The sequence below is a fragment of the Eubalaena glacialis genome, chromosome 16 (assembly GCF_028564815.1).
Source record: "Eubalaena glacialis isolate mEubGla1 chromosome 16, mEubGla1.1.hap2.+ XY, whole genome shotgun sequence".
NCBI lineage: Eukaryota > Metazoa > Chordata > Mammalia > Artiodactyla > Balaenidae > Eubalaena > Eubalaena glacialis.
In genome coordinates this window covers 89,904,457-89,929,541 of record NC_083731.1, presented here as the reverse complement: position 1 = coordinate 89,929,541, position 25,085 = coordinate 89,904,457, and the positions used below count along the sequence as shown (strand labels likewise).

At 41.0% G+C, this 25,085-nt stretch overlaps 1 protein-coding gene across 4 annotated transcripts in view; it reads left to right on the top strand.

Annotated features, from left to right (window-relative positions):
• The window catches only part of ZMYM2 (zinc finger MYM-type containing 2), an 88,248-nt gene extending 64,247 nt beyond the window's left edge, over positions 1 to 24,001 (top strand). For 3 of the 4 annotated variants that reach the window (XM_061171110.1, XM_061171109.1, XM_061171107.1), the window contains 13 exons: positions 2,104 to 2,269; positions 2,920 to 2,954; positions 8,066 to 8,195; positions 9,150 to 9,265; positions 9,874 to 10,042; positions 11,270 to 11,395; positions 12,211 to 12,305; positions 13,546 to 13,714; positions 14,584 to 14,735; positions 19,773 to 19,887; positions 20,517 to 20,768; positions 21,095 to 21,215; positions 22,495 to 23,159. In XM_061171110.1, coding sequence (XP_061027093.1) covers positions 2,104 to 2,269; positions 2,920 to 2,954; positions 8,066 to 8,195; positions 9,150 to 9,265; positions 9,874 to 10,042; positions 11,270 to 11,395; positions 12,211 to 12,305; positions 13,546 to 13,714; positions 14,584 to 14,735; positions 19,773 to 19,887; positions 20,517 to 20,768; positions 21,095 to 21,215; positions 22,495 to 22,687 — 1,839 coding nt within the window. In that variant the 3' untranslated portion in view covers positions 22,688 to 23,159. Of the gene's footprint in view, positions 1 to 2,103; positions 2,270 to 2,919; positions 2,955 to 8,065; positions 8,196 to 9,149; positions 9,266 to 9,873; positions 10,043 to 11,269; positions 11,396 to 12,210; positions 12,306 to 13,545; positions 13,715 to 14,583; positions 14,736 to 19,772; positions 19,888 to 20,516; positions 20,769 to 21,094; positions 21,216 to 22,494; positions 23,160 to 23,620 lie in introns of those variants that run through there. The other variant, XM_061171108.1, reaches the window with a different exon arrangement.
• Positions 24,002 to 25,085: the final 1,084 nt, after the last annotated feature.

The following is a 25,085-nucleotide window of genomic DNA, read 5'->3' as shown; positions in this document are numbered from 1 at the left end:
AGGTCTCATCTTCAGTTTTGCTGTGTTCTTGACTGTTTAGACTCAGTTCCTCCCGTGGTGCTTTGGCTTTTCTTTGAGTATAAAGTATAAAAAGGAAAAAATCCCGGAAACCTGGAGCACTTCAATGATTATTTTAAAGAACAGTCTTTGCTGGTGAGAGTTTTACGTAGGGACTTTTTTTATTATTGAGTAAATTAGGACCTGGTTGATAGTGAGTGCTAATGTTATTGAGATTACCATGTTATATTACCAGAAGTATAACATTTAAGCTCACAAGTTTTTGGACAAGAGATGCGATATTGGCATCACTTAATAGTCATAATTTATACTGCAAATCTTCATTGGTTTAACATTTATTCGGCAGGAGAAATCCCTGACCTGGAGAAATAAAGAGCCTGTGTTCTAACCCTGGAGTATGTCTGTTACATAAGACCTGTTTACCCACACAGCCCTTTGTTCATGTGCCAGCCAGGAATTTGTTGTAGTGTTGATTCATGGGACTCCTGTGGAGACATAAAGTGAGTGGTTTCCAAACCCACAGTATAAAAGTCTAGGTGATTAGAGCAGTGAGGGAAAGCTACAGCTGTGACTGTTACCAGCTACCAAGTACTTAATATTTACTGCTTTGTCAAAACTTCTAAGTTGGTGGCTAAACTAAAGGGCAATTTTTAAAATTACGGTAATTTATTTCTACTGTAAGTAGATAAAAAACTTAATTATGAAAGGTACTATATTTGAAATTGATTGTTATACCTTTTGGCCCACTCATTGATCAAGATGTTAAGAAATAGTGAAAACGGGCAAAATCTAGGTAAAATGGAATCTCTCAAAAATCTGTCCCTAGATTAATTGATTCACCATCATGAAGTATAACTTTTTATGTATGAATTTTAGTTGGTTTTATTTTGCATATTAAGTTGTAGACTAGTTAGGGCTGATTGTTTTCCTAGATGTAGTTCACATTTGTGATCTTAAAATATAATTGTTTTTTAATTAATTAAATATCGAGTGTTTTAAGACATGAACTTGAAGTTCTTGTTATTAAAACAGTATTGGGGCTTCCCTGGTGGCGCAGTGGTTAAGAATCCGCCTGCCAAGGCAGGGGACATGGGTTCGCGCCCTGGTCCGGGAAGATCCCACATGCTGCGGAGCAACTAAGCCCATGTGTCGCAACTGCTGGAGCCTGCGCTCTAGAGCCCGTGAGCCACAACTGCTGAAGCCCGCGCACCTAGAGCCTATGCTCCACAAGAAGAGAAGCCACCACAACTAGAGAAAGCCCCTGTGCAACAACAAAGAACCAACGCAGCCAAAAATAAATTTTAAAAAAAAACAGTATTAAAGCCTTTCAAATTTATTATATTAAACTATTGAAACAAAATGTTTCAAATTAACATCCATGGTTTTCTCAGCATAAGAGCTGGTTTCAGAATTATTCTGGTCTGTACAGTTGTATAAATGGGTCCATTATGAGCTCAGTTGAACCTGGGAAATCTGCTCATTAATCAGAGATTTTCAGTGTAGTATGATTGTGGGAGACTTCGACCAGTATATCATTATGGCTCTCAAAATTATTTTGTAATATTAAAATACATTGTACCGGGACTTCCCTGGTGGTCCAGTGGTTAAGACTTTGCCTTCCAATCCAGGGGATGCGGGTTCGATCCCTGGTCAGGGAGCTGAGATCCCACATACCTCGGGCCAAAAAACCAAAACAAAACAGAAGCAGTATTGTAACAAATTCAATAAAGACTTTAAAAATGGTCCATATCAAAAAAAAAAAAAATTCTTAAAAAAAAATACATCGTACCAATTTGGTCTACCACTGTTAGTTTTTTTTGGTTAGCCTATCTTTGTAATGCTGGTCTTTGACTTCTGGTAAGTATAGAAAGGGATTTTGACAATTAGGTAAATTGCTACTTTTTAAACTTTTGTGGATTTTACTGTATGTTTATGATTTATATTACAATTTTATTTTTTCTTTATCAGACAGTTTTATCACATTTGGCAACAGTCACTGAAACGTCTAGACATCTTGTAAAATACATGTCTGACTTTTTAAACCTTGTCGTGGGAGATGTCTGACACCTTCCTTTTGTCGTCAAGGCTGCAAGGTGTGACTGCTGTAAATCTCAAGGCACCCTGAGGGAGAGGGTGCAGTGGCGAGGGGAGATGAAGCATTTCTGCGACCAGCACTGCTTGTTGCGTTTCTACTGTCAGCAGAACGAGCCCAACATGACAACCCAGAAAGGACCTGAAAACTTACATTATGGTATGTGATCGTTGAGGGCAGTACCTTGAAAAACCTGTAAAGCAGTGTTTAGTTTCAGAGATCTGGATTCAAGGTAATGATAATAGACAGTTGATTTCAGAGATGGTTTAATAGCAACTTCCGTAGTTTCCCTGGGTGGAAGTGCCTTCAGTGATGTTTCTGTAGATGTACTGCTTTTTGTTTTATTCTCTTAAAAATTTAATGCTAGTTGAAAAAAGTAGAGTCTACTTGGGGGTAGAGAGAAGCTAAACAGAATTATAACAAAAATTGTAAAAAAGTTGATCTGCCTATCATGTGTCACTTGCAATTTTAAATGAAAACTATTTTCAGCAAATTGTATGTGCTGGGGGTAGGTAGGAGAAACAACGAAAACCCTTTAGACTTATTTAATAAATGAGTTAAATCTAAGAACATAGTATTGCTCCCAAAGCAGTGTATACTTTCTGAGGGGACAAAATGGGGAAAGAGTTAATTCCACTACTTAGCTCTGTATTTCAGCTCTCAAATCTCGTATTCTTTACTTGAAAGAACTTAAAATATATTTTCTTCAGTAACTATTTTAAAAATCAGTAAAAATTAATGAGAAATATGGTTTTAGAAAATGCTGAAGAAAGTGATATCTGTCTTATTTTAAATTTGTTTGTTTTTAGATCAGGGTTGTCAGACGTCCCGAACCAAAATGACAGTAAGTATTGCTTAAGTAAAGTGCTAAATACTGACTTTCATCATGTGGGGAGAAAAAGTAATTAGACCATTTTAATCTGATTGTAATAATAAAAGATTTTTTTACTTTCCTCTGTTGAGACAGTTGAAGCATTCATATTCTGCTAAATTACCCGATAATAAAAACAGGTCCTTTTCTACCTGCTAAGGAATATAAAGGTGAATTAATTGTGGCCTTTACCCACATTGGGCGAGATAGACATATAAATATTTGCGTTGAAGCGCTCATCCCAGCTGCATCTTTAGGGCAGTAGCAATGGTGCATTTGAAATGGTTGAGTGTATGCGGTCCTGGCAGCTGTGACAAAACTTCTGAACAGCTGAGTAGAAGGTTGCCAGTAGACGATGAAAAGTCGGAGGAATAATAATGTCCAGAGGCGTGCGTGTTTGGCCAGACTGTTCACTGGGGCCGAACTTGGAGGGACCTGAGGGGATCCTGGGAAGCGGGAGGCAGGCCGGGCTAGGCGGATGCCCCTCAGACAGGTCTGGAGATCTGTCCTGGGGGCCAGGCCCTGGGAGTTTATAAGCTTGAGGAGTTCTTCCATAATGCTTTCTCCTGGGGTTTTTTCTGTTTTCTTGTTTTTCTGTAGTGTTTTTCTTTCTCTTGGTGTAATACATCAGATTCTGCTTTTACATTAGCATTTCAAGGCTCTTGTGGGCTGAAAGTGGCCGTTACTGTATAAAAGGAGCCTTGCACTGAACAGTGGGCCGGCCCTCTTGTGCCCGCCTGCAGGAGCCACCCTGATCCAGGGGCCTCTGTGGGAGCCATTTACCAGCATCATGGTGAGCCTCTGCTCGTGTGGTCCTGGGCAGGAGTTAACCAGCTCTGGCTACAGATTGGAATTACCTGGGGAGTTTTCAAAACCTTTCGAATACCTGGGCTCCAACTCAGAACTTCTATAGTTTTGAAAAGTTCTTTAGGTGATTTTAACATGTAACCACAGTTTAGGATCTCTGATGTAGATGAAAGATTGGTGTTTTTATATTATTCCATTCAGTGTTTGTTTGTTTTTGGTGGGATCTTAGTTCCCCCGCCCAGGGATCAAATGGAATGGAAGTGCAGAGTCCTAACCGCTGTACCACCAGGGAATTCCCAGTTTTTGGTTTTGATGTTAATAGCTATTATTAGAATCCTAGACAATTAAGAGTGCTTTTTTTCTTTGCTTTCCTCCCCTATCTGTTCTGCCCTTTACCTTGTGGTAATATATTTTTAAGTCAGATAATTCAGGAGTATTCAGCTGAATTGTCAGATTCTAACCAGGCACTTGATCCATGCTGAGGAGTGTAAAGATGATCACTCCGTTTGGCACCTGCACGCAGCCGTAAGGCAACTCCCAACCTTGTTTCAAAGCTTTGACCAAGGCTTCAAGACACCCTTCCGCCCGCACAGAAGCAGGTACTCTTCTCCTGCAGCAGCACTGAGGCCGCCTCATGGGACGGATGGAAGGACGGGCCTTTGCAGCCATCACCTCCTGTCACGTAGAGCCCCTCCCACCTTCTCCTTGGATGAGAGCTCAGCTGTAGGGTTTGGGGCAAGTCACTTTACGGTTCTTTGTGGGACTTTCCCCTTATTTGTAATGTGGGCATGAAGACGGAACCTCCTCGGGGTCGTCACCAAGAGCGTGTGGTGTTGGAGACATAGGGCCTGCATCGGGGAAGCCACTTGAACCCTGACTTCAGAACTCTTCGCTCTGTCACCTCCACTGGGCTGTACAGCTTCTGAGCCTCAGTTTCCTCATCTGTAAAATGGGAGTGAGAAAACATCTACTACCCCTTGTGGTGCTGAGAGGGTTAAAGAATTCATTTCATGAGGTGTGTGACTTTGGTGCTTTGCACAGTGTCCTAGTCCGTTTGAGCTACTATATATTATATAACAGGATGCCATAAGCGAGGCAGCTTAAACAACAGAAGGTATTTCTCGGAGTTCTGGAGGCTGGAAGTCTGAGATCATGGCTCCAGCAGACCTGGTGTCTACTGAGGGCCTGCTTCCTGGTTCCCAGATGGCCGTCTTGTCGCGTGTCCTCACGTGGGGGAGGGGTTTTTTTTGGGTCTCTTCTATGAGGGGCGCTGATCCCATTCACAAGGGCTCTGCTCTCATGACTGAATCACCACCTAAAGGCCACACCTTCACACGACATCCCCTTGGGGATTAGATCTGAGTGTGAATTTTAGGGGGACATAGACGTGGTCTATAGCTTATGGTCCCTGGCCATATAGCAAATGCTCAAGAGGTGTGGTGGCTTTCGTCATAATAATTTTCATTATTTGGGGTCCTTCTTCAGAATTCATTATCAGTAGGTATAGATCCTGCCTGTTGACCAACAGAAAAGTAAGAAGCATTATCAAGTGTCGGTTTTTACCAGGTGGCATAGTTTAGTCGACATAGTGCCCTGTCGGCAGAATGACGATTAACCTAGGATGTCTGTGACTTTGACCCCTGGTTCATAAGGGGGTTCTAGAATATTTCCCAGTTCAGACCCAACTTACCCAGGTTTGGTATGTAGTAGATACTCAATAGCTGTTTGTTAACTGTTCCTCCCGCTTTACAGTTGAGGAAATTGAGGCCCAGGAGACAGAGTGACTTGCCTGATGTTGCACGGCGGTGACGTCAGACCAGCTCCGTGGCACAGGGTTGGAAATCCTGGTGAGCGTAGAATGAGCTCACATGGGACCAGCCCCCTTGGCCATGAGCATGACTTGAAACTCATGAGAGATCCACCGTATACCGTTTTTTATTAGTACCCTTTCATGTGTGTGAATTGGCCAGCTCTCTTAAGATGTGTCTGTCACCCCTGAATCAGTGCCCACTAGCTGTTGAGGTCACGTGCAGACCGTGAGTGTCCAGGGGTGTGGGCCCCTGGGGCTGCTTGACCATCTCCTCTCAGCTTATGCTTTAAGCAAGTGTCCTGTTCGCAGTCTGACGAGTGCCAGTTTTTCCTATTTTTGTGCTTTGTGTTGGTGATTTTGCTGCTGGGTTAAGCACCAGAAGGTGCTGTGTGTCTGACTGGGGGACCCGTGTGAGTTCAGTTTCGTGGATGAACGATATGGTTCATCTATAAAGAGGGATAAGAAATCCAACGTCTGTAGGGCTAAGGTAAACTCTAGTACGTGGGGAAGCTATGGGAAAGATCGTATGGTGACTAAATTTGTGGATTCGCGAGCTTATGACTGATTACAACACAGCATAGTGACCAGCAGTGTGGTGAGACTGTCAGCTCACAGCCTGTCACCGGGATCAGGGAAAGGGTGGCCTCTTTGTGCCGATGCTGGCCCACTCACATGTGAAAAATGTGGGCCTTGCAGGCCCCGGTGGGTTCTGCAGGTCTGGGCTCTGCAGAGGGGGCTGCTGGGGCTTACAGGAAGATGCAGGTTGGCTAGTTTTTGCAAGGTCATTGGTAAAACGAACCTACCGAATGCAAGTGGTCTCGAAGCCCTGACTTGAATCCTTCTGAGACTCTGTGACCTTGCTCTTGGGCCAAGGCCAAGGGTGACCAAGTGCAATCCTCTGGTCCATACAGCCCCAGACCACGAGCACTTGGAGGGGAACCTGGCCCGTGTGCCCGTCCGTGGGGCGGGACAGAAAAAGTAGGGGTGGTGTCCGAAATATTCTGGGGTTGGTTTCCCAGCTGCATCATCCTAGACGTTGAACTCGGCCTCCAGAATGAAAACCTTGAGCCTTCGGGTTTTGATTGTCGGATGTTATCCATTGCGGTGGAGGACTCAGAAACCACCCCCAGACGCTGAGTACCCCCTCCCCCTCCCCCACCCCCAGCCCCAGCAGGGCGCACTGGGCTTTCAAGGCCCAGTTGCAGCGAGGACCCCGGGGACGGGCCCCGCCCGGCGCAGCATCAGGAGGCCGCTCGGGAAATGAGTGGCATTGGAAGATGTTTGACGAGACTGCGTGGAAAATGTCCGTCTTTGAAGGTGTTACAGAAAATAAAAAGAGGAGCGTTGAAAACATGGTGCGCATCGCACACAGATGAGTGGAGGCGGTTGTGGCAGAAAAGGTGGCCAAGCCCAGCGGGGAGACCGGACAAGGTGGCAGAGCAAAGCCGCAGAATCGCTACTGGAAGACGGCCCGAGACCCCCGGAGTTGTGCCCTGACCGCGGCTGAGATAGTGCCCTGGGGTCCTGCCGCGGGGCCGGGACAGGCCCGGGCGAAGCGCCGGGAGACCACGCGGGCTTCATTTCTGACGCGAGTCCCGCCGGGACGCCCGGGTTCCCACACGCAGCGCAGCCCCGGGACCGGCCGGGGGGACGCCCTTGCTTTCCGGGACTCGGGCTCCGCCTACTGCGCATGCGTGCGCGGGGAGGGGCGGGGGCGGAGCGCCGTACGGCGCGTGCGGAGTGAGTTCCCTTTCGGAGCGAGGGTTCCGTGTGCGCAGGGACTGTGTGCGCTTGGCACCGGAAGACCCGGAACTCTGAATTGTGTCCTTTTCCCCGTAGCGGTAGGTGGTGTGCACAGCACCTTCGTGTCGCTTCTTAGGCACGGAGCTGCAGCTTGCTTTACAGCGTGTGTGTGTGTTTCTGTGGTGTAAACGGTACTGTGGTGAACAGGCTGAAACATCTGACTGTATCGAGAGGACACGGTCCTAAAATTGCAGTGGTTGGGACAGAGGAAACACAGAGTTTGATAACATTTTTGGTAATAATTTTCATCATTTTTCTTTTCAAATTTAGCACCACGTATAAGCAGTTTATGCAGTAGAGAGCTAGAGTATCAGAAAGCCGTAATAAGAGTCTAATTATTTTCAAAATTCAGGTTAACAATCTTGCTTTTTTACCTAAGAGTGAGACTTTTATGTTATTTTTAAAAGTACGCTGTGGTATCCTTCGAAAAACACAAATCTTTAGAATGAACGATTACTACTGCTTCGCCAATAGTTGGGATAGATTCATGTAGATCCTTCCAGATTAAGATTTTGATAAACATAGTAGAAACAGCATAAATTGATTATATTCTTCCACTTTTGTGTGTTCCCCCTGCTGGACCTAGAAACCAGATATTATTAACAGCATAAAGTAATAAAAATTAGAGGCAGAAATAAAAATGTTTCTCTTTGCCTCTCTGTAGGGCTCAGCACCACCCCCTTCTCCAACCCCCAACAAGGAGATGAAGAACAAGGCAGTTCTGTGCAAACCTTTGACCATGACGAAGGCAACTTACTGCAAACCGCACATGCAGAGCAAGTCTTGTCAGACAGGTGACTCGCATCCTGACACTCGCTGAGTGAAATCCATGCTTTTCTCAAATAATGGGCTACAGAATAGATTTGTTGGGTCACTTTGTCACTTTCTGTTGATTTTGCTTATCTGGTTTTAGACATGTCTTTAGAATACAGCATGTCATTAAAAATCATTAATAAAGATCAATCTCTAACAAAGGCCTGCAAGTTATGTCACCAATGATAAAACGCTGTATCAAAAATTTCCTTGGGGGCCAAGACCCACTAAAGTTACAGTGCTCTTCTGAGAAAACCATCTCTTTGAGTGCGGTCTATAACCGTAACTATTTTGTTTCCTTGTCAGAATGAGTTGAAATCATTCAGATATGTATTTTCATCAAATTTAAATGTTAGCTGTATTCTGATTGTTTGATTAAGTAAATAAACCTTTTTGTGGGAGTGTGAGAGTGTCTGGGACCATATAATACTTTAAAAGATGTTTTCCTTCTATTTTAAAAAAGTCTAGGGACTTCCCTGGAGGTCCAGTGGTTAAGACTCCACTCTTCCACTGCAGGGGCGCAGGTTCCATCCCTGGTCGGATCCCCACATGCCATGTGGCCAAAAAAAAAAAAGGTCTAAATTCTGCTTGTGCTGTCTATAACTTAAGACAGCTACTGCATTCAGTTTTGTTGTTTTTGGTTTGTTTGTTTGTTTGTTTTTGGCTACACCGCGCGGCATGTGGGATCTTAGTTTCCTGACCAGAGATGGAACCTGTGCCCCCTGCAGTGGAAGCGTGGAGTCTTAACCATCGGACTGCCAGGGAAGTCCCTGTTGTTTTTAACTTACCTAATTTTGTGAAAACTGGGAACTTCTTTTAAATGGGTACTGAGGCACTTAAATTTTTCTTTGTTATCAAATTACTTTGACTGAGCAGCTGTGTTTAAGTGGTGGTCATGGTTGACGTTGCTCCTTGAACACGTTCTGTGCCCCCAGATGGTGAGTGGAGGACAGAGTACGTCCCGGTGCCCATCCCGGTGCCCGTGTACGTGCCGGTGCCCATGCACATGTACAGCCAGAGCATCCCCGTGCCCACGACCGTTCCTGTGCCTGTAAGTCAGACTTTCAGCTCCCCTTTCTCCTGAGATCTCTCAGGTGCAGGCGGGGCAGCATTGGGGTGGCAGTGACTGCTTCAGTGACGCTGGTGGGACAGAGGGTGGAGGCTTGGCTGTTCTTCAGCAGTTCACTTGGGTCTGGTTGAGGCTTTGCCAGGGGTGCTCTGTGTGTAATCAGGTAAGTGCTCGTCCTTGAGAGTGAAGTTCAGCTGATGTCTGCACCTGCTTTACACATACTGTGTAAACATATTTGTGTTCATTTTAGAAAGAAAGATTTGTGAACCATAAGGTTTACAACTGATACATGGAATGGAGGCTCATATGAATGTCATCCCCTGCAGTGCTGGGGACACTGTGTCACGGCTTGGCTACTGTACTGTAGTCCCCTGGCGACAGAAATGCCTCAGAAGTTACTTTAATTGTTACTTCAAAAAGTAGCTGCTTGTATTCGGGGCTTTCTTTGTGATACTTAACATACGTGTTCTTTCCAAAACTTTTAACCAGCGCAGCATTATGAAGTAGATCACGTGTCAGAGCGATTTTCAATTTGGAGAAATATCTTGTAGTGTTGCGTAAGCCTAACAGTCAGTCCTTTGGTTACTTAGGTGCCAGTCCCCGTGTTTCTGCCCGCCCCCTCGGCCAGCAGTGAGAAGGTCCTTGCGGCAGCCCAGGAGCTCAAAAGCACCGTTTCTTCAGATGCCCTGGGCGCAGAGCTGCCGACAGTGGCCGACGTGGCTGAGGACGAGGGCAAGGCAGAGGGCGCCGATATCCACAGTGAGTCCCCCGCTGCTGGGGGTGGCGGGGGGGACGACATCGGGGTTGGGGGGCCGCTGTTAGAGCGAGACCGGGCTGTCGCTGTGCTTCAGCCTGAGCGGGTGTGGGCACGCGGCAGCAGAAGTGGATTTCGGGTTATGAGGCCCGCACTGTATCTAGCAGGTGCTCTCCGATGTCGAGCCCAGGAACTCGTACGGTCCCTGTTTTAATTGCTAACAGGATTTAACTTGTAAAATCGACTCTAAGTTATTCTTGTTTCAGTGGACAAGTTCAGACACAAAACTAAGTTGTAGTAGGCTTTTATAATTCAAACTCTTATTTTATGATGGTTATCCCCAATTTGTTTTATTGATTTATACTAAGAAAGTAAGTTGCATTATCTAAGCCAGCGTTTGTCCTAACTTCTGCTAGGGCAGTGCTTGGCAAACGGTGTAGCAGGACGTGTGTCTCTGGGAATGCTTCTCCGGCCTCAGCCCTCCGGGGCCACCCTGAGCTTCCTGCTCCCCCTCACCCAGAGCACATTGCGTCTCGTGGGTGACAGTGTTTGGGAAGCACTCTGTTAGGCAGTGTGAAATGAATTTAGTGGGTTGCAACCAGTGTTTTCTGGGGGGTTTTTTTGTTTTTTGTTTTTTTTTTAAAGAAAGAAACGGAAAAAATATGTCAGCATGAATCCCTCCTAGAAAGGGTATTGTTTTGTGAAACTTTTGTTTCCAGTGTGTATGCATGTGTCTCTGTTTCCCACCACTACCCTGAACTCAATAAAATGCCTTTCTCACTGGGTTGCAGTACAAACGTGTTTAAAGCAACCGATCAAAACGTTCGAAGCCAGTTGTGAATAAGCATATATTGAATGATGTGAAAACCTAGGTCACAATTCAAAAAGAATGTTGAAAATTACAGTTATCCATGCTCGTAAGTTTATTTTTGACAAGAGATTGCTCTTAGAAACACTCTACAGAGTTGTTTTACTATTAAAGCATGCTTTTTAACTTTGTAGAGGGGCAGTCAAAACTTACAAGATTGAAAGTTTTTGTGTATTCATGATTATTTAATACAAAGTTTATAGTAGCTTACATTTCAAGGTAGCTGCATGCTTTTTCGTTTTGTACATATTAATATAAGGATTCCTATTTTGCATTTACAATTAAATGGTTTTTGCCAGATTATATGTAGGTATTGTTGCAGTTTTCTATTTTGATTTCTGATGATATTATGGCTTGATTACAGGTGTAATTATTGAAACGGACATAATTGGTTCAGATCTCTTGAAGAACTCTGACCCAGAGACACAGTCCAACATGCCTGATGTACCATATGAACCACATTTGGACATTGAAATAGATTTCCCCAGAGGTAGTAAAAATGCTGTTTTATTCTTTCAGTGCGAAGTGTGGTTCTGCACTTTAGTTATGGTGTCATAATCGTGGTTATGATCATTAACAGTCTAATGTTCACGTCATTGCCTGTACTGTTATTATTGGTCTTTTCTTTTTTATCCAGATAAAACTCAGCAGTTAACTTCCAAAATGAAGCATATGTTGAATTGTAAGAACTTAAAAGGAATTTCCCAGAGCCTTAAAAAGAAACTTTCTTAAAACTAATTTATTATAGAAACTTTTACAGATAGAGAAGTGTTGTTGTCTTTTTAAAAATTTAAATAAAATACTGATAGTATTTTTCTTAAAATCTTTTTGAAAATTAAGTTAACTTTCAAAGGGAAACAAATATTTTCAGGTCTTTTGTTGTAAAAGAAATGTGTTCTGTTTTTCATTGTTTATTTTCTTTATCGATGGCCAATAAGCGTATTGAATAGAATGTAAATAAAGCCTTTTACATTGGAAAAGATTTAATAGATTGAAACAGATTTGTACTGAGACCATTTAGATCTTATAATTAAATTTCAGGTTTTAGTAATTTTTCTATCACACACTTCCACAAAATTCTGTGTTGATGCGCATTGTACATGTGTTTTAAGAGTATGAACAGGCGTTATCAGAACTTGTAGACCAGGTTAGGTGGAGAAAATGGTTGGTTCTCCATCCGGCACAGGCTGCCCTGTGCGTGGTGCTTGTGTGCATTCAGCGGGTGGTCCTTCGTTGGCTGAGTTTATATAGTGTAAGTCTGTGCTATTATGTTTGAAATGAAAGTTCTTCTGTTTCAATTGTCAGCTGCTGAGGAGCTTGATATGGAAAATGAGTTTTTATTACCACCTGTTTTTGGAGAAGAATATGAGGAACAGCCTAGACCTCGATCTAAAAAAAAGGTAATGAAACGTAACAGTATTCTTGCATTCATGTCCTGTCTGTGTGTAGTAGAGGGCAAGGGTACTTGAGCTTCAGTTGTGCCTGAGAATGTGGGGAGGTACTTTGTTTTCTGGAATTAAAAAGACTTAAGAGGTAAAGCTTTTATTACTTCATTTCTAGGTAATAAAAATATATCCTATTTAGTCGTCGTTTCATAGAAGAAGAGTGAATGTTACTGCAACTTTTTATTTTTAATTTTTATCTTGATAAAAGGTGGTCATTGATAAAAGGTTTACATATTTGCTAAAAAAGTAAATTCAATTATTAGACAACAACTGAGACTATTTTCTAGGGAGCTGTTTTTTCCATTGTTACTTTTGATGAGGTTGAGGTGCAGTTTGTTATATCTGGTTTCATTGAAGCATCCCAGCACATAGGAAGACGTGCTGGACAATTCAGTCATTCAGGGATCCCAAATCTAAATGTACGAACGGATATCATTGTTCTGAACATTTCATTAACAACTTTCTGTATTTCTGATTTCCAACATAAAGCAAGGTTTTAAAAAAAAAAGATGACTTTCACAAATTTCTCCAAAAAAGAAAGAAAGGAAAAATTGAAAAGGAGTGAGTACCTGCAGTACAATGAAATTGGACTCTTACTTGACACCACACACAAAAACGAACGAGTCCAAGACCTAAATGTAAGAACTGAAATTCCAAAACTCAGAAGAAGACATAGGCCTAAATCTTCATTAACTTGGGTTAGACACCGTTTCTTAGATGCGACACCAAAAGCACAGGAACAAAAGGAAAAAATAGATGAATTGGGTTATATCCAAATTTAAAATTTTTGTACAGCAAACAGTACCATCAAGAAAGTGGAAAGGAGTTGAGGAGTCATCTCCTATGAGGTGGAGTCTTCGAGAAGTTCTTCAGTTTCTCTCTTACATTAATATTTGGAATCCTTCTATTTCAGATTTTAATTATTATTTATGTATTTTCTCATCATCAGTGACTCTCAACTCACAGCAGTAGTTAATATGATTTTGTCGTAGTTTATGCAGAAATACAGCATTCCTGGAGAGAGGTTTCAGGTAATGCCATAGGTAACTGTTCTCAGATCAGAAATTCCAGTCAGTTCTGATCATGTAAATATATTTCTTTGTAATGTGCATTTGTTGAGAGATGGCTTACATAAAGTCATGAAATAATATAGGCTTAAGAAAAAGAAGATTTGACAGTGGTGTTTTACTACCAGGGAGCCAAGAGGAAGGCAGTGTCAGGGTACCAGTGTCATGACGACAGTTCTGACAACTCGGAATGCAGCTTCCCTTTCAAGTACACGTACGGGGTAAACGCCTGGAAACACTGGGTCAGAACGAGGCAGCTTGATGAAGATCTGCTGGTGTTAGATGAGCTAAAATCTCGTAAGTGTTCTGATTTTGTTTCCCCTATGTCCTATGTAAAATCAAGGTTTTTATTCATATTTTGGTAGCTATTCTCCTGTGCATCCGTTTATGTGCATGAGCGAGCTTGCGCGCACGCGCACGCACAAACACACACACGGGCACACACCGTGTTGCACAAATGAAGTCCTTACGGTAATGTCGGTTCATGGAGCTCTTGCTTGCTGGTCAGTACAACTCAGACAAACCTTCTGTTTCCTTACTGAAGTTGATGATTATGATGATTGTGGGTAAAGAAGAAAGTTTGCTCTAAGCAGATAGAGCCCTTTGCATCAGGCCAGACTCTTTACTGTGGATGGACCAGTCCATGGCACCACAAAGAGGGTAGGAAGTATGGCCTTATTAAGGTGTTAGAGTCAGACTGCCAGGGTTCCCTCACGTACTGGCATCTCAGTTCCCCAGCTCTGAAGGGGGGGGGGGTAACAGTACCCACCTTGTAGGGTTGTCATGAGAATTACATTAGAAAATACACGTAAATTTAGAACATTCCTTCATCCCCACAGTAAAGGCTTAATGTTGACTGAAATTAGAATACCCATAGTATGTGAAAATCCAGAAGGTACTCAAGTGAATCATTAATTACCATGAAGCTACATGTACTGTACATTAAAAAAATGTTTTTCCTTGGAAAAAAAATAAATAAAATCAAGGTTTTTGTTATTAACTGCCTTTGATTTTAAAAAGCATGAATGTAGCTTAAAATATTTTACATTTAAATGTAGCTGTTATTTTACCTTTAAATTCTTACACAGAATAAAGTGATTTCAGAAAGTTTCTTAATCTTAAGACAGTAAATCATAATTATTATTTTAAATTTTATTTCTTTTTAGCTAAGTCAGTAAAGTTAAAAGAGGATCTGCTCTGTCACACCACGGCTGAGCTTGACTATGGCTTGGCCCATTTTGTCAAAGAGATCCGAAGGCCAAATGGGGAGAATTATGCACCTGACAGCATCTATTATCTTTGCCTCGGGATTCAAGAGGTGAGTGATTTCATGGTTACTTTTGAATATAACGTTGTTAAGAAAGGTGGTTGTGGTAGGTTCTTGGAGAAAAAAATGTTTTGCTTCAAGAATATTACGGAACATCAGGGTTTATTGGCTTACCAAGAAAGGCAAAAGTAATTTATTCGAAAATACTGGGGTATTATAAAGGGTTTTCTTAACTACTTTGTATACAGGTGTTTCTGCTATAATGTGCTATGTCCCTAAAAGTGAACTTCAGGTTCTCCAAAACTGTGTACCAAAACCAAAAAGAACTTAGGTGAAAAACAGAGTTAGTAACGGACCCCTCGAAGCTCATGCATCTTTTGTAACAGGACTAATGATGTGTCTGTTTGTTACCATGTGTATATATGATAATCAGGTTGATTTCATCGCCACCTTACAATTGCAAATAAATGAATTAACATTCTGAGGCATGGTGTCTCTATGTATATATAGATCTGTGCTGATATACACGTAAACAGATAAATGACTTCTCTCTGCAAATAGGTCTGTTTCATCTCTGATCTGTTTCTAACTTGTTAAATAGTGTAAGTACTCATTAGTTCTTTGGAATCATCTTATAAAAGATTTCATTCTTTAGAGGTTTTAGGTAAACTTCAACCACATGTCTGTGAATCTTGAATGAATACATTTCCCATAATAAACATGAAGATCCACTTTAGATAATGACTTTTAGTTTTGAACAGATCGTACAGGTTTGAGCCCAGAGGTCAGAAAAGGCCCTAGCTTTTTACATCCTATGTATTTGTAAATATGGTAAATGATAGGAGGAAATATTCTTGTGTAGAGTTTTGTTTATAGGCCTAAAATTAAATATTATGCTGCTAACAGGTAGTAGGTGCTGAAATAAATTACTGAAGAAAACTAGAATTGTCTTAATTTGTATTTCACTTTCCCTCTTCAGGATAGAAATTTGCCTAAGATTATCTAAGCAGTGGTGGGGAATAACACATAGCTCTAAATGACTGTGTATTCAGAGACCATCACATATTTTGCAGTAGCAAAATATTTATATATTAGAACTTCAAATACCATTAGAGGTTTGAAAGCTAAATGGATTGTAATATTAATGATTATAAATTATGTCTTCAAGTAGGTTCATTTTTTTTCCAATTTTTTAATTGTGGTAAAATACATATAACAAAATTTACCATCTTAACTATTTTTAAGTGTACAGTTCTGTGGTAGAAAGTACATTGATAATCTTGTGGAAACATCACCACCATCCATCTTCATAACCCTCTTCATCTTGCAAAACTGAGACACTGTCCCCATTAAATACTAACTCCTCATCCCTTACTCCCCCGCTGCCCCTGGCACCCACCCTTCTTCTTTCTGTTTCTGTGAGTTTCACTCTCCCAGGTACCTCATGTAAGTGAAATCAGCATGTCCTGAAGTTCATCCATGTTGTAGCACACGTCAGAATTCCCTTTCTTTTTAAAATAGGTTCTTTATATACTGAAAAATGTTTCCTCGAAATAAATTTTTACTACTGGAACAGTACTCTTAAAAATGGTCAAGATGGGGACTTCCCTGGGGGTCCAGGGGTTGGGACTCCATGCTTCCAATGCAGAGGGGGCTCGGGTTCAATCCCTGGTCGGGGAACTAGGATCCCGCATGCCGTGCGGCACAGCCAAAAAGTTTATAAAAAAGAAAAAGAAAAAAAAAAAGGTCAAGGTGGTAAATTTTATGTTCTGTGTATTTTTACCACAATTGGAAAACCAGTTGTTTTACTCTTCTCATCACTGGACAGATTTTCACAGGTTTGATTTAATTTTTTGTAAAAGAGTGTATGGTATTTATAACCAGCTTTAAAAATAATCTTCAAACTCACTGTGGTGTTAAGATGTCTAAAAGATAGTTTCCAGAAATCAGTGCTGTTTGTTGGTACTTCAAGGATGCGTACGGAGGTAGAAGCTGTTCTGGAAGACTGTGCGTCTTTTTCTGTGTGATGCGTTTACTGATTCCGTCCCCGGCTGACAACAAAAGCAGCACGGCTTCCTCTCCAAGCCCTGTGGACGTGTGGAGCAGGTGGTGTGTTGAGAAGTGAGGGTTGGCCAGCCTCTTTCCTCCCTCACAGATGCAGTAGCTAATCCTGTCCTTCCGATGGTGTAAGGGGTGGTGGCTGTCGCCAGAAGGTCACATAATATGGAAATGTCGGAGGAAGAAAGAAGGGGCTGCGTGAGCCCCACAGTCCCTCCCGGTCAGCCTTTCACACACTGGTTTACATCTGTGTGCGCGTCCTTCACACCACGTTTACCCAGAATGGGTGGTGGGCGCCCGTTCCCCTGGGTCCTCCCACCCCATCGCGCTTGGCTAGATGTGCGTGCATCTCTGTTTTTTTATGAACGTGGCAAAAGACACGGAAGCTTTGTCCCCAAGGACAGGGAACCGTGTTACACACTTTGGTGTCTTTCCTTCCCTCTGCTTCCCAGTCGTTGGTGTCAGCCCCTGAAGACGTCTGGGTCAGAGCTCAGTGAATTCAGTCAGTGGCGAGCATTCCCTTTGTTTTATAAACAGTATGTACACCTCCCCCCCGCCCCCCACCGCAAGATCTTATGTAATTGTCCTGAAGAGCTGGTGCTTTTATTCCTAGTCTTCCTTCTGACTAGCGGGAGTAACGTTAGGTCAACTCAGATGATGGTGCTCTGGCCCAGTTGCTGGTTAGCGTACACGTGGTTTATATTCTTCATCCTTTTACTTTCCACTTGCTGTGTCTCCAGGTACAAAGTAGGTGCCTTTTAGGCAGCATATTGTTGGGCCTTGTTTTTTATTTTTTATTTATCTTTTATTTTTTTTGGCTGCATTGGGTCTTCGTTGCAGTGCACGGGCTTCTCATTGCGGTGGCTTCTCTTGCTATGGAGCATGGCGTGTGAGCTCAGTAGTTGTGGCACAGGGGCTCAGTAGTTGTGGCTTGTGGGCTGTAGAGCGCAGGCTCAGTAGTTGTGGCGCACAGGCTCAGTTGCTCCGCGGCATGTGGGATCTTCCCGGACGGGGGCTCGAACCTGTGTCCCCTGCACTGGCAGACGGATTCTTAACCACCGCGTTACCAGGGAAGTCCCAGCCTTGTTTTTCAAATTAAAAAAATTTTTAACCCAGTCTGATAATATTTGTCTTGGTGTGTTTAGACCAACAAAATTTTTTATTTAAAGAACCGGCTGGTAAACATTTTACGCTCTGTAGGCCATACTCAATCTGTGGAAAGCAGCCTGGGCGCGTGCACTCTGTTTTAAGAAAACTTGGTTGTATTTGTAAATAGGCAGCGGGCCAGCCTTCAGGACTGTAGTGCAGACCCCGGTTTAGACCTTTTACATTTAATGTAATTAATCACTGGATTGAAAATCCTGCTTGTTTGTGCTTGTTATACAGTTGACCCCCCTTATCTACAGGGGATACTTCAGGATCCCCACTGGAGGGCTGAAGCCTGTGTATACTACACTGGCCTCTACACACCTACTTGTGATACAGTTTTGATTTGTAAATTAGGCACAGTAAGAGATTAACAACAATAATTAATAACAGAATAGAATAATTATCATAATATGCTGTGATAAAAGTTATGTGAATGTGGCGTCTCTCTCTCTCTCTCAGAAACCTTATTGTACAAATTTAACACCTTTTCCATCTTAACTAAGCACTGACCACCCTCTGTGGCTGTAGCTTTTATAGTTTGAGGTGTGACAGCAAAACTAGTCTGAATTTTTTTCCTGCTTTACGACATCACAGATAGAAGATTCGTTCTTACCGTGGATCTCAGCAACCTCAGCATCCGATTTTTTTCTTTCCTGATTAAGTCCAGAACTGTCACCTTTTCACTCAAAGGAAGCACTGTGCGTCCTCTCTCTGGCGTGTCCGAATTGCCAGCTTCATTCCTCCTGCTTTGGGGCCATAATTATGTAAAGTAAGGGTCACTTGAGCACAAGCCCTGCGACCCTGCAGTGGATCTGATAACCCAGATGGCCACCAGGTGGCTGATGTGCCGGACGCGGCGGACCAAGGGTGATTCACGTCCCTCCGGGCGGGACGACATGACATCGCGAGATTTCATCATGACTTCTCAGAATGGCCTGCAATTAAAATTTATGAATTGTTTATTTCTGTCATCTTTCATTTAATAGTTTTGGACCTAGGTTGACTGTGGGTAACTGAAACCACAGAAAGTGAAACTGTGGATAATGGGGGCACTGTATCTGTTCTTTGTGGGGTTTTTTTGTTTTTGTCTTTTTCTGCTTTCTTTTGAATTATTTTTCTCTGATTACATTTATCTCCATCATTGGTTTATTATTTATGCCTGTTAAATTACTTTTAGTGGGTTTGCAATGTGCATCTTCAGTTAATCATTATATACCTTCAAATCTTCTTGCCCTGTCTCACATGTGATAACCTCAAGCCCTGTAATCCCAGTTACCACCTCCCGTTCTTTGTGCTGTTGTCACATATTTTACTTGTACATTATTTTTACCCACTGGAGATGGACTTTGCAAACTTTGGTGTTTAAGTCATTCTTTAGCAACCCTCACTGTTAAGGTTTGTCATAGTAAGTTGTAAGATTCATAAATTTGCACTAACTCAAGGAGAGTGGGGCATAGAGAGGAAACAAAGGGAAAAGCATCAGGCTCACAGGCTGCTCGGAGAGGCTTCACGCGCAGAAACCCTCCCGCCCTGCCCTCACCCTTCGTGTCTGTGGACTGCGTGCTGAGCGTTGGAGCCACGCGCTCTGTTTGTATCTGACGGGCTGAAGATGCTCATCCAGTTCTTACGTTCTGAGTTCTTGCCTGTGTCTTTCAGCTTTGAGTTTTTTAAGCAACAGATGAATTGGTAACTTATGTTTCTTTGATTTCCAGATATATAGATAAAGGCAATAATCTCTTATTAGTATGCTAATAAAGACAAAGACGTAAGACGTTTATTTTTTCCTTAGGAAATAGAGTGTAAGTGGTCTGTAATTAGCTCATATAAATCTAATATAAATTTTAAATCCTTCAAGTTTTTTTTTTTTTTTTTTTTTTGTAGTACTTGTATGGTAGTAATCGAAAAGACAACATATTTATTGATCCAGGATTCCAGACATTTGAGCAAGAAATGAATAAAATACTCCGAAGTTGGCAACCAAGCATACTTCCAGATGGTAATGCTCCTTTAAATAAAATGTCACCGACTTGCTGCTGGGATTTTCTGTGTTTATAGAAAGTGTACTAAAGATAATTAGGAAATAATTTAAATGAGAGAGTACTTATTCGTGGACGCATCAGCTCGTCTTTTGTTGAATTAGAAATGAATGTGGTTGATAGCTAGTGTTTATGAAGAACTTTGTAATAAACGTGACCCACTTTCTCTGGAGTAAGAAACTGGATGTTCATTTCTTAAGCCCTCCAGTTGAGATTCTGATGTAAATTTCTCTTAGAAACCTCTGTTTTAGATGTATAAAGAAAACTTGTTTGAATGGAAATCAGCTATTTTTTTTTCAGGATTTCTACAGATTTAAACTTCCCTTCTGACCATGGTCTGCTTGTCCTCTGGAAGACCAGGAGCAGACTCCAGGCCTGACCCCAGGGGTGCTAGTTGTGTAGTCTGTTGTGTTTCCCGGCTCTGTGTTGTTTCAGAGCCGCATAGGTGATTCTGAAATTCATTCCAGTTGATCTGGAGTGAATGGAGGATTGGAATAGGTTTGTTCTTGAATTAACTTTTACCTGTTTCTAGCTGGTTACGTGAAAACTGTCTATTGTAATTCTTTAAAAATCTTTCTCTCTATTTAAGGGTCGATATTTTCTCGAGTTGAAGAAGATTATCTCTGGAGGATAAAACAGCTAGGATCACACTCTCCAGTAGCTCTTCTGAATACCCTGTTCTACTTTAACACTAAGTATTTTGGCCTGAAAACAGTGGAACAGCACTTAAGGCTTTCCTTTGGCACTGTGTTTAGGCATTGGAAAAAAAACCCTTTAACAATGGAAAATAAAGCATGTCTTCGATACCAAGTGTCTTCCTTATGTGGAACAGATAACGAAGGTAGTGTAACAGGTTTTCATTTTGGGATTGTCTGTGGCAGGGACTACCACTCCTTGCCTTACTAAAGACCACCTGGGTCACTTGTTAAGAACCTAAGGACTGTCATTTTCATAAGATAAGACAACCTATGTCGTCTGTCATTTTCATAAGATAAGACAACCTATGTCGTCTTAAAATTAGGAATTACCAGAAGCCACAGTTTAGAGCTCTGAAGCACACCTGGTCCCATTCTTTGGTGTAAGAGATACTGGGAGTGATCAGAGTGAATAGTGTCACCTTTGTTCAAGGTTGGTCTTAGAAAGTTTCTGTAATTTTTATTTCTTAAGATAAAATTACTACTGGAAAAAGAAAACATGAAGATGATGAGCCAGTATTTGAACAAATTGAAAATACAGCCAATCCTTCTAGATGTCCTGTGAAAATGTTTGAATGCTACTTGTCTAAAAGGTAAGTGTTAATGACATTTGATTTTTTTTAAATGGTAGTAACAGTTAGTTGCTGTGAGTTTATCACTACCAAGAGGTGACATTTTTTTCCTTGGTCCTTTTTTTTAGATTTCTCTCTTTTCTCACTTATGAAGTCCTTTCAGTTATAACGTTTTTAGTCCTGTTATTATAAAATACCCAGCTTATACTTCATGTTTTAAGCACATGTTAAGAAATCGCTCTCTACTAACGAAATGACTGCTGTTGTAGAGGGTCAGACAGTACATGTCTTAGGCTTTTTGGGCTGTGCTGTCTCTGTTGCAGCCAGCTCTGCTGTGGCGAGCAGAGAGCAGTCCTGCTGGGCCTGGGTCCCGGTGACGCCCTGGTGAGAAGGTGGAGAGAGGCGAGCCCTCGGTTCTGGAGGGAGATCCCTGAGGTGTCTGCAGGGCGCGGCGTCTTCTCAGGGCCCTGTGCGTTCCAGCTGCACCACTGCTTTCCCCCGCGGGTACCGACAGGCGTTTAAAATATTTTAAACCAGTGAAATTTTTAGAGACCACAAGTTATTTTATGCTTGTTCATTATTTTAAGTATGCACTCTGTAATTTTTAAAAGGCAAGCATGAACTCAGAATGTATTTTCTTATGTAAACAGTTTTATAAATTGTTTTTATAAATTTTCTCCAGGTTAACTCTCAAGAACCATAAAAGCAGTAATGTCACCTATAGGATGATTATTTTTAATAATTAATATTTCTGACGATAGTTTTGGGTGGCCCTGCACCAGTATCTGGATCTTCCAATGGTAGTAACTATTTATTAGTTGGAAATTCCTATCTCAGTATTATCTTATTTTAAAAATTATTTCTTTTGTGTAACGTTGTTAAGTATTTTTATTTTATGTGCTACCATATTTCATCAATTCTAAGACACATTTCTCACATTTTATACTGTCTCTGAAACTGGGATGCATGTTATAATTGATGCATCTTGAAATTATAATTGGCAGTGCTTTACTTGTTTAATGGCAATATTAAAATAATGATTAAAAATAATGTTTCTATCGATGGTGTCTTGGATTCAGTGAAATACAGAATTTAAATTATAGTGGGAAAATAATCTTTTATTGTAGAAATTAACTTTCAGAATATCTCAGTGATAGAATATTTAATGTAGGTAATTATGCATGTGGTCTGCCCATGTAATGTGGTTAATGGTAGCAGAATTATTCTTGAAAGAAAAGAAGGCAGTTGTGAGGAATTTCGTGTACATACTGTGACATGGACTTTCTCCTTTCTCCTGAAGTCCACAGAATCTTAATCAGAGAATGGATGTTTTCTATTTGCAACCAGAACGCTCTAGCTCTGCAGACAGCCCTGTCTGGTACACGTCTGCTTCGCTGGACCGAAACACCTTGGAAAATATGCTCGTACGGGTTCTTTTAGTAAAAGATATTTATGATAAAGACAATTATGAACTGGACGAAGACACAGAGTAAAAAGGAACGTTTTAGAAGCAATCGGGAGAAAACAGCATTAGATAGTCATGCTGCTAGATCTTTACTATGGAAAACATTTCAAGTTTACTCCTTTCTGTTTTGAGTTTTGTAGCAGTGTACCCACACTGGGTATTACCTTGTAAATAATCTGTGAGTGGAAGTTGCCATTATTCTATGTAGTGGTTTTAGGATACTTACAAATACATTCAAATTCTTTTTTTTATTATTATTTATTTGATTAGGTATGTTTGTAACTTTTTACATTACAAGATACGAATGAGAATGTGCCATGTATAATTTTTTCTTGTAGTAAGAAACACCCATATTGCACAACTCTGCTGTTGCAAAGCTTCCTGGAAAGGGGGCTCTTCTGCTGGGTTCTTGACAAGATGGTTGTGTGTGGGGAGCACCTACTAAAAGTTTAGAACTTGCAGTGTCTTTCAGAATTTTTAAAATAAACTGTAAACTAATAGGCTGGGTTTTTTGTTTTGTTTTTTGCGGGGGTTTTGTTTGTTTGTTTTATGCTTTAGTTACTGAAGCCTTACCAGGTTATGTAGAGAGATACCATCTTCTGTACCAAAAATAGACAAGAAAATGCTGTCGATACTGGTGTACTGTAATGTGAATCTATACTGGTGAACAGAACTTTTTGTTCCCCTTATTAAAACCTTAGTGTCCTTTTCTCATTTGTGGCTTTCTGCATCACCCCAAACAATAATAATTATGTATATATGCTTATATATATGTGTGTGTATATGTACATATGTGTATACACACACACATATATAAAGAAGGATGTTGATAACATGATCATGGAGACATTTTCTTTGCAAAAATGATGAAAATATAAAATTCTGTTTTCTTTTCTATGTCAACACTAAGTATCCCAAATCCCCTTCATTTATAAGCGTTTGGTTTTTCTCTCCCTTCGAGGATACAGGTCATGTTTCCATCCCCGGGTGGTACTCCACAGCTTCACCAACTTTATGAGAATTCTTGTGCCTGCCCTCAACTATGACTGATGCACACGCTGGGTATTTAAAAATGCCACTCCTGAGACTGTTGTTACGGAAAGTCAAGCTAGTTTAAGTAAGATAGCACCCGTTTCACTATGAGGGTTAGCAGGGCAGTGACTGACGGTTCAGACTGATGGATAAAGTGTATCTCAAAGGGAATTACGTTCGATGTTAGATTGTTTGGCTTTTACATTTTAATTACTTCTTACAGAAGATTGCATTAAAAAAACTTTGTACTTCTGCTTAGCGATTTATCCATTCAGACCTTTTCTTTTAGAACAAGAAGTTTACATAAAATCCTACCTTCTAAAGACCGAGAAAGTGCCAGCTGCAGTTATCATGAAGAAATCCTTTGGCTGACTTCATAGAGCTTGAGTGTGATCATGTAGTCTTGTTTCCAGTTCCTCAGTCACCACAGTGATGTTCGTTATTAAAACTGTTTGGGGGAAATTGGGCTATTTTCCACAGTGGTTAAGCAATGTCTACACATCCCTTAAATATTTCTCTCTTCCTTGGGATAAATGTTAGCATTCAGAAGAAATCTTCTCATTTATGATTTGGAAAATTTCACGAGTGTAATCAGCTGTATATTTAAGCAATAATTAACAAATATTTTTGGCATAAAAATTACTTTATAATGTTCTAACTTGTTTTATAAGTTTGAATAACGTTTCTGTCCCTTAATTGATTTTGTATTTCTGGATTTGATAATCAGACTGACAGTAGCAAATCTGATACACTTAAATAGGTATAGATTGCTTGTTGTCTGTTTAATGAAGTAGTTAACATATTTAAAATATATAATACAAAAAATTTCTCATCCTCACCTTTTTCCAGAACTACTGCTTTAAGCACTTTTCATATAAACGCATATTGTTGATTAAAGGTGATTAATCCTAACCTTTTTTTTATTCTTTGAACTGGTGCTATATTCCATCAAGAGCAATAAAGTTTTCCCCAAATGTCACTTAATGTATATTTTACCAAATACCCTACATTTCTGCTATGATCCCACTATTAATAGCACCTTGTCTTGCTATTTTCATTTCCTTTATTGTACATTTTGGCTTTTCTAAACAGAAGTGTCTACATAGTTTTGATATTGGTATGATTAAGGATTTAGAGCTCTTGTCTTTGTCTTGATTGCAATCCAAGGATTGGTTAACTTGACTCTCAGGGGGGGAAAGAAAAAAATAATACTATTTTATGAGAATTGTTTGTTCTGTGAAACTTGCTTCATCTAGAATATGTTTCGTTAGTTCCTGGATCTCCTTAGTTTGTGTGGTCCTAGATGACTGCTGAGAAAAGGGTAGTGAAATGATAGTTTCTTTCTGCTTCTTAGTGATTTCTGATGACGGCATCCTGTAAATATAATATTGTTG